Source organism: Euphorbia lathyris, chromosome 4 (genome assembly GCF_963576675.1).
Source record: "Euphorbia lathyris chromosome 4, ddEupLath1.1, whole genome shotgun sequence".
Lineage (NCBI taxonomy): Eukaryota > Viridiplantae > Streptophyta > Magnoliopsida > Malpighiales > Euphorbiaceae > Euphorbia > Euphorbia lathyris.
The window spans coordinates 6501534-6511838 of NC_088913.1; the positions used below are offsets into that span (position 1 = coordinate 6501534).

At 33.3% G+C, this 10305-nt stretch overlaps 1 protein-coding gene across 1 annotated transcript; it reads left to right on the plus strand.

The window, feature by feature from the left end:
• Window positions 1-1567: 1567 nt before the first annotated feature.
• On the plus strand, window positions 1568-3990 carry LOC136225826 (uncharacterized protein At4g06744-like). Its single transcript, XM_066013941.1, has 2 exons — window positions 1568-2338; window positions 3066-3990. Exons 1-2 carry the CDS (start codon window positions 1572-1574, stop codon window positions 3811-3813), a joined length of 1515 nt encoding a protein of 504 aa, XP_065870013.1. The 5' UTR covers window positions 1568-1571; the 3' UTR covers window positions 3814-3990.
• The last annotated feature ends 6315 nt before the right edge of the window (window positions 3991-10305 follow it).

A 10305-nucleotide genomic window follows, 5' to 3' on the forward strand; every position in this document is an offset into this window, starting at 1 on the left:
GTCAAGAAAGCCGACCAGATACCAGAAGAAATCGCCATTGAAGCTAAGTTTTCGCACAGTCAGTCACCGTGGAGGAAGAAGGGAAGATTTAGGGTTTTGTATTATCCTCCTGATATTTGTTTTTGGGTATTTGGAGAGAAGGGAAAGAGATAAAGCGGTGGTTTTTTAGGGTTTTGCCTGTGGAAAATTTCCCAAACCCGCCTATTTTTCCTATATACTCCAATTATTAAGTTTTTTTTTGAAATACTCCAATTATTAAGTTGACCTTGAATAGTTGCCAAACCCAGCGCATATAAGAGTTGGGTTAATGAGCTCTAACCAAGCCCAGGCCACATATAAATGATATATCAGGCCCAAACCATAGAATGTGGACTTAAGTAAGCCGGCCTAGTTAGCTACACGTGCGAACAACTCCAATTAATTATGTCTAGAAAATAGGGAAAATATCATATATCTAGGGCTTAATTGACCCCTAAACCTTTAAAGTGTCACAATAGGCCCCTCAACTTACGTAAAATGTAATAAAATTGATCACTTGGTTGCAAAAAAGTAAGTTAAATGCGGAAAATGTATTTCACGCATCTTAGAATGTTATTACTTAATTTAAAAATAGATTAAAAAGAAAGTTATTACTTGCTCAACTATAAAACTTATCTTCTCTAATATTAGAATCACATACCCCGATTTTGGTCGTTTTACTTTTTTTTAGGAGTCGTGCAATATATCTTCCATATTTAACTTTTTTTTTTTGCAACCGAGTGATCAATTGGTTACATTTTACGCAAGTTCTGAACATTTTATGCAAGTTAAAGGTCTATCGGGACATTTTAACAATTCAGGAAACCAATCAAACTTTTTGGACAAGTTTAAGGAGCAAATGATGTATTAAGCCTATATCTAGAATGACAAGTTTTTATAAAGGGTTAATATGTCATTATCCCCCTAACTTATAAAAAAAAAACCATCGGCGTCTTGAACTTTTAAGTGTCCTAATAGCTCTCAACTTGCTTAAAATATCTCGATAACCCCATCAACTTGCTTAAAATATTTTTCAAAAATATCATTTTTAGAGTTTTTTTTTCTGTAAACATTAACTTTATTTCTCATACAAAAAACACCACCTAAATGACCTCAAATCCAAAAGGTTGAAGAATTAAAATTGTTTAAAATATCATTTAACTCTTGGAAATTTTCATTTTGAGGTCGTTATTGCTTAAAATCTGAAAACGTGGACCCAAATGCAAAATTTTGCATACCACAAAATTGCGTTTGAAAAAAAAAATACCACAAATACCCATCTACAAACCGACGGAAAAGCATCTACTTATAATTAACCCTAAAATATATAGATTTTTTACAAAAAAAAAAAAAAAAAAAACTAAGGAAGCATGTAACCTAACATATTCCAAAATTTCTTTATTTAGACAAGTCATATCAAAATTAAATATCTCGTCCCTCTCATTAATGTGAACTCACCCATTTTTGCTCCTACTCCCATAAATGTTTTCCTATCACTATTCTTTAAATAAACACTTCTCTCTTAACAACTTAATCAAGATCAGATCAAGAAAATGGTTAAAATTTCTTTCAATTTCTTGCTACTTCTTGTTTGCACAATCTTGTTTTCTTTATTCTTAAATTATCACATTCATGTCAAAGATATAGCAATTGGAATATTATCAAAAAGAGTAGCATTAGAAATTATCACACAAACCAAATCACAACTTGCCTCTTCTACCGCAATGCCGCCTTTCGTCTCTTCGCCTCCTCATCCCGTACCCTCTCCTACCCCATCTTCTCCGCCGGTAACCTCTCCTGCCCCGTCTTTTATTCCGGCTCCAACTCCAACCCCGACTCCTACTCCTGCTCCGTCTTCTATTCTGGCTCCAACTCCAGCCCCGACTCCTATTTCTGCTCCTACTCCTGCTCCTGGCCCGTCTGGGGACGAACTTCCTCCGAATATTAAAAATGCTTCTATAGCAATCAAGAATTTCAGTTTGACGATTTCGGGTGACCCTTTCAACAACACGAAATCTTGGACAACTAGCCGAAATGTGTGTGATTACAATGGGTTCGTTTGTGATATAAGGCCGGATACCGGCATTCAGTCGGTAGCTGCATTAGATTTCAATGGTTTCAACTTGAATGGATCTAATCTTCATATTAAAGATCTACTCAAAAGCTTACCCGATTTGGCTATCTTTCATGCAAATTCCAACAACTTCACTGGAGAAGTACCAGAAGAAGTTGGTGTTCAGAACATCAATTTCTTATACGAACTCGACTTGAGTAACAACAAGTTCTCCGGCAAGTTCCCTATGACAGTTCTTAATGCCAGGTAGGGCTATCAATTTCTGATATGGTAAGTAACACAATATATATAAAAATATATATAACTCACTTGACATATAACCTGTTTAACGAGCTTACCATTTTAGGCATAGATCTACCTTTAACGAGTATAATGTCACATATATGTTTTTTTTTTGAAATAAGTAAGCCTTCGTTTAAACGAAACAGAATAGAAGGTTCTATTCAAGAACAGATGTTAGCCAAAACGGCTTTACAATTGAAACATGAGAATTAGCATTGGAACGTGAATGCCTAGCAACTAAGTGGACAACCCCATTCGCTAATCTAGAAGCATAATTAACTGAGAAATCCCGATTATTAACTAGTAAGTGTCTGCAATTTTGTATAACCAAACCAAAATCGGATGATGTCACATATATGTTAATTACAAAAAATGCTTAAAATATTTGCAACTCTTCTCTGTTTCATTATAATTGATGTTTTAAATAAAGAATTCTATTTCAAATTATTTAGAGTTTTACACTTTTCAATAAACATTAAATGTATTTTTTCAATTTTGTCCTCAGATAATACTCCTCGAAAATTTCACGGTACTCCTAGAGTAATGCTCTCTACCAATCAGTCCCAATCATGCTTATTTAGTAGGATTAAAAACGATTTTGATTGGCGGGGAGTATTAGTCCCGAATACTGGGAAATTTCTCATTCCTATACATGACATGGTTCTCCTCATTTTTACACTTCTATTGCCAGTAACTTGACCTTCTTGGACCTCCGATTCAACTCATTTTCCGGCAAAGTCCCCGGAGAAGTCTTCACACTAGATCTGGATGTTCTTTTCCTCAACAACAACAAATTCCACCGGAAACTCCCTGAAAATGTCGGTAACACATCAGCTTTATACCTCACTTTCGCTAACAACTTCTTCACCGGACCGGTCCCGAGAAGTATTGGAAAAGCTCGGAATCTTCTTGAAGTTCTTTTCCTCAACAACAGATTCTCAGGTTGTCTTCCATACGAGATCGGTTTCCTATCGGAATCCACATTATTCGATGTGAGTCGGAATTTCCTGACAGGAACAATCCCTTACTCTTTCGCCTGCTTAGCCAAGATGCAGATCTTGAATCTAGCTCGGAATAGATTTTACGGGACGGTGCCGGAGACGGTGTGCAAACTCCGAAATATGCGGAATTTGTCGTTGTCGCACAACTATTTCACTCAGGTCGGAGCTGAATGTCGGAGGTTGATTCACCGGAAGAGACTTGATGTTAGATTTAACTGTATTTATGGTATGCCGGAGCAGAGATCGGAAGAGGAGTGTGCAGCTTTTTTTTCTAAGAAAAGGAGTTGTTCTAATGAGAAGTTGTCGACTTATATTCCTTGCCGGAAAATTGATTATCTGAGTTCAGTTCAGAATGTTGGTCAGCCGTTAATGGTGGCGCCGCCGCCGCCGCCAAGGTCGTATCACGCTCTTTTTCCGGACAATATGTTGCGATTCTAGGATAGAAATGCCGATTTCTCGACACGTGGAATAATTAAAGTATATATAGTTTATAAGTAATTTTGTTTGGATTATATGCTTAGTAAATGTTTTTCACATTTATTTATTTATGGCATTTATTTGCTTTCCATATAATTTGTATATATATTAAGCCATGTATAAGGTGTGTTTGTTTCAGTTTTCCGGAAAAAAAAAACATTTCACTTTAAATAGCAAGAAATATAACTGTTAATCTAAATAAATAAATTTTATTTATTTATGTAAATAATACTAGCTTACATTTAATTTTAGATAAAAAGTATTATTAGAGCCTGATCTTTTATTTTTTGATTCATTAAGCCATTGATTTTTCATTCGGATACATTAAGCTCCTGGTAATTTATTTTTGGTCTCATTAAGCACTTGATGAACAAAAAGTAATTTTGAACGTAAAATTCGGTTAACAGACTGTTATTTATTGCAAATGCATCCGAAATTTGTATTTTTTTTACTGTTTGAAAGCAGTGTTGGATGTGTAATTTGATTATAGGAAAACTGTAAAAACCTTAATTCAAATTGTAAAAAATATTTTTTTTAATAATTTCAAATACAGATGAAGTTAATAACATATTTTTAACAAGATTAGATGTTCACAATTTGCTAATTTGGTCATCAAGGGGTTAATGAGATAAAAAATAAATGATCAGAGACTTAATGTATCCAAATAAAAGATCAAAGGCTTAACGAACCAAAAAGTGAAAGATCAGGGGTCTAATAATGCTTTTTGCCTTAATTTTACAATAAAGTTTCAATTAAATAAATAACAGAAAAATTAAAAGTATACAAAGAAAAAAATAATAATTTCACCGTCTTGCTGAGACCCACCCCTGGTTCGGTCCACCCAACTTCTCCAAACGCACACCGAACGAAACCAAAAGCTAACCTAACACCCTACTTATACCTATGCCTAACCCCGAGCTATCACAACAAGCATTCCCTCTCCGAAAATCCTTAATCCATTACTGATTGATGACGAAAAGAAAGTTAATTAAACGTTGAGATCACTGCGACTTCGAACCGAACTCCGACAAACGGGGCAATTTTTCTTCTTAAGAAGCCATTGTTTGATGTAAGATGAATGAAAAATATGTTTGCAGCTACTTAAAACTCCACATTTATCTTTACTTTCGAATTCTTCCAAGCAGATTGCACAATCGTTCTCCATGTATTGTTTATTTTTATCAAATCCAACTTCCACCATGCCTTGGATTTCCCGATCGGCTGTCCGGCCATCTGGTGTTGACGGAATATTTGGCTGCCTTGTCGGAGGTGGTGGGGGAAAATTATATTTATAACAAAAATAACAAACTACGAAAATTAAGAAAAATAAAAGCAAAATCTCAAATGTTACAAGGCACTATAATAAAACATTCATATCTTTACGCAGTCTTGATTTGGAATTAAAAATATGAAATATCTTGACTCTAATTAATCAGAGAATAATATGTATATATATATATAGAGAAGGGGAGAGTCCGAATTAGAAATCCTAATTGATATTGGATATAAATCCAAATCCTACTAGGTTAGGTTTTTATTTTCCTATTAGGATATTTGTCTCAGGTTTGTTTCCTATTTGATTCATTAATAAAGACATCACGATAAATAAATCTTAGGTAAATTACACCTATGGCCACTGAACTTTATCCATTTAGCATTATGGCCACTAAACTTTAATTCTTAACAGTATGGTTACTGAACTTTACACTTTTTAACATCATTGGTCACTCAATGCCTCAAAATGACCATTGACGGCCTAAAAATAAAAAAATCCAAAGCGTAATGATATTCTAAGTAACTTTAATTCTTGAAAATTTTCGTTTTGAGGCCATTTAAGTGGTGTTTTGTTAGGAGAGAGAGTGATTTTTTAGAGAGAGAAAGCTCCAAAAAATGTGATTTTGGAAAATAAAAAATATGGTTCCATGGAAAATGTCGTTTTGAATAATTTTAATTCTTGAATATTTTAATTTTGAGGTCGTTAACGGTCACTTTGAGGAGTTAGTTAAAATTGAGTTGCCACCGGTATTAAAAATTGTAAAGTTCAGTAACCATACGATTAAGAATTGAAGTTCAGTGACCACAATGTTAAAATGGGTAAAGTTGAGTAGCCATGGGTGTAATTTACCCAATATATCTTTGTTAAAAAAGATTTACACAACATAAATGGGTAAGTTACACTTATGGCCATTGAACTTTATCCATTTTAATATTGTGACATTGAACTTTACACCTTTTAATATTGGTGGCCACCGGTATTAAAAAATGTAAAATTCAGTAGCTATGCCGTTAAGAATTGAAATTCAATGTCCACAATGTTAAAATGGATAAAATTAAGTGACCAATAGTGTAATTTACCCCAACATAAATATTAAAGTTGAACTTCATTAATACAAATCGTTCATAATTTATAATTTAACACAACATAAATGTTAAAGTTGAAATTAATCCACATAAATATTTTTAATTTAAGATTTAATTTTTATTTTTTTAATCATTAAATCAGTTTTTAATTTTATGTTTTTTCCAATATTATCAGAACCGGACAGGACATCAAACCGGATTGGTGACTGGTCACATGTCACTTTGTGGGATCGGATGGCTCGGATTGGTCGAACGGGTGACGTAATAAATAAATAAATAATATATATATATATATATAATATATATAATTAATTTAAAATTATTTTTATAAATTATATATATCCAAAACAAATTATAAACAACTTTTGGTTTGTTATTTTTTTTTTGTCAACTTGAGACTTAAATATATAACGGATAAATAGAATTTAGAATAACTTGAAATATGTAAACGTATTCTATGACATACGATCTTTTTAACGGTATATTATAAAATCAAAACGGACAAGTGATGGATGAGAAATTGACACTTAAAATGAACCACTTGAAATGTTTTAGAAGAAAAAAATAAACTAAGCATTCTTATCCCACAGAGGAAAGAAATGAGAATGTTAACTAGTTTATATTACTAAAGGAAAGACTCTCTCATGCGGAGCGGGTGCAGTTGTTCCACCATCAGGTTTGGAAAAAGCTCAACAAAACTTGTTGTTGTAGTCCCTTAGCACCGTCCCTAAATCCAGCAGACCTGATCCCGAGATAATAGAGACATCCACATTCAGTTTAAAGCGAGCTGAAGGAAGCCGTAACCAGCGAATCGCACCCCGAGAAGACCCTGCTCCACTTGGAACAACCTGGGCACAAACATTCATCCCTTTGATTGAGAATCCTGCCATCCTTACATGTAAAATATGACAATTGGACACTTTTTCTTCTTAAGAAGCCATTACTTGATGCCGAAATTTTTAATTTTTTTTATATAAAAACACTAAAAAAACCAATTTATCATCCATAAATCACAATAAGCATTCCTTATCCGAAAATCCTTAATCCATTACTGATTGATGATGAAAAGAAAGCCAATTAAACATTGAGATCAGTGCGACTGGGAGCACCCTTAATACTATTTATGCGAACCGAACTCCGACAAACGGGGAAATTTTTCTTCTTAAGAAGCCATTGTTTGATACAAGGTGGTGAATGAAAAATATGTTTGCAATTACTTAAAACTCCACATTTATCTTCACTTTCGAATTCTTCTAAGCAGATTACACTATCATTAGCAATGTACTGTTTATTTGTATCAAATACAACTTCCACCACAACTTGGATTTCCTGATCGGCAGTCCGGCCATCTGGTGTTGATGGAATATTTGGCTGCCTTGTCGGAGTTGGTGGTGGAGAATTATGTTTATAATAAAAATAGCAAAACCCGAATTCCGAGAAATTGGACACTTTTTCTTCTTAAGAAGCCATTATAGTTTGATGCCGAACTTTGTTAATTTCTTTTGGCAAAAAAATAAAATTAAAAACATAATTAAGCCCCTGAATTTTGGCTATTTTAAGGATTAAGCCATTGATAATTTCTTTTTCCACATTAAGCCATCGTGGATTCTATTATGGATTAGGCCTTTTTTAACTTTTTCGTCGAGTTTGGATTGCATACATCGTTAGGGCGATTAGACTTGTAGATATGGACAAACAAAAATAAGAATTCCTTTACTAGGAGAGATAAAAATTAAAAACTAAACGAAATTATAGAAATTAATTTCCAGTATATTCTTCGAAACTCGATTTTCTCTTCTCTCATTTTGCGATTTTCAACATTAGAATCACCAAATCGATTTTTTCATCTCCTACGCTCGATGGAAAAGTTAAAGAAAGACCAAATCCATAACAAAACCAATGATCAAGGACTTAATATGGAAAAATAATTGATCAAATGCATGATCTTTAAAACATGTAAAGTTCAGGAGCTTAATAAGCATTCAAAAATATAAACCAGTAGTACAAATTAATTCAATAATGTTTAAAATTAACTTTTGGACTTTCTTATACAAATTAAAGTATGAAAAATAAATGAATAAGTAAAATTATATTATATTTATTTAAATATATATTTAGTTCGGTTTTCGGTTAAACTAATATTTTTTTCCGGAATAACCGAACCGATAACCGAATATCGAACAAGGAAAATTTGACAACCGAATGGAACCAAATTATTAAAATAACCGAACCAAACAAGAATTTCGGTTCGGTTATCGGTTTGGTCATCGGTTATTGAACTTTTTGCTTACCCCTACAATCGGCTGCAAAAAAAATTAAGTTAAATGATGAAGATGTATTGCACACGCCTTAAAAAAAGTAAAACGGACAAGATCGGGATATGCGGTCCGAATATTAGAGAAATTGTTGGAAAATTTTGAATAAAATTATATATTAATTTACATACCAACAAATACCTCCTTTTATGAACAGTCCGTTATGCACAGTCGTGTTCGTACGTGAATAGTCGTGTCTGTCCGTGTACAGTCGTGTTTGTTCGTGAAAAGACATATCCTTTCAAGTTCTATTTATATAGAATGAATTGTCAAATTTAAAAATGGTTAGAGAAAATATTCTCTGGAATTTTTCCTACTTATCAGTCTGTTCATAATGTCTTGTCTTCTTACTCCGGTGATAACTAGGCTACACATGGTTTGAGTTCGCTTGCGTAATATGTTGTATCCTGGGAGACGATCGTCAATAGCGACGACATCGTCTTAAGGAAACTGCTAATACAGGCCTCAGATTTGTCTATCTCTTTCCTTTTAATTTCCAGTTTTACTGTTTATATATTTTTCTGTGTTCGTTTTGTTTTTTGGTTAATCACATCTAACATTTTTAAGACAAACATAATCGTTTGTCTAACAAAGACAAGTTTTATAGTCGAGCAAGTAATAACTTCTTTTTTAATGTATTTTTGAATTATGTAATAACATTATAAGATGCATTAAGTCCATATTCATTTTTTGGTTTATTAAACGATTGATCTTTCATTCGGATACATTAAGTCCATATTCATTTATTTTTGGTCATATTAAGTCATTGATGACGAAAAAAGTAATTTTGAACATAAAATTCGGGGGTAAATTACACCCATGGCCACTGAACTTTACCCATTTTCACATTATGGCCACTGAACTTCATTTCTTCCCAGTATAGCCACTGAACTTTACACTTTTTACCACCGGTGGCCACTCAATTTTAACTAACTTCTCAAAATGACCGTTAACGATCGTTAACAACCTAAAAATGAAAATATTCAAGAATTAAAGTTGTTCACAACTTACTAATTTGGTCATCAAGGGCTTAATGAGATTAAAAGTAAATGATCAGAGATTTAATGTATCCAAATAAAAGATCAAGAACTTATTAACCACAAAAGTGAAAGATCAGGGGTCTAATAATGCTTTTTGTCTTAATTTTACAATAAAGTTTCAATTAAATAAATAACAGAAAAATTAAAAGTATACAAAGAAAAAAATAATAATTTCACCGTCTCGCTGAGACCTACACCTCGTTCGATCCACCGAGCTTCTCCAAACGCACACCGAACAACACCAAAAGCTAACCCGCTACACCTAACACCCGACTTATACCTATGCCTAACCTCGAGCTATCACAACAAGCATTCCCTCTCCGATAATCCTTAATTCATTACTGATTGATGACGGAAAAAAAAGTTAATTAAACGTTGAGATCACTGCGATTGCGAACCGAACTCCGACAAACTGGGCAATTTTTCTTCTTAAGAAGCCATTCTTTGATGCAAGGCGAATGAAAAATATGTTTGCAGCTACTTAAAACTCCACATTTATCTTTACTTTCAAATTCTTCTAAGCAGATTGCGAAATCGTTATCCATGTACTGTTTATTTTTATCAAATCCAACTTCCACCATGCCTTGGATTTCCCGATCAGCTGTCCGGCCATCCGGTGTTGACGGAATATTTGGCTGCCTTGTCGGAGGTGGTGGGGGAAAATTATATTTATAACAAAAATAACAAACTAAGAAAATTAAGAAAAATAAAAGCAAAATCTCAAATGTTACAACACA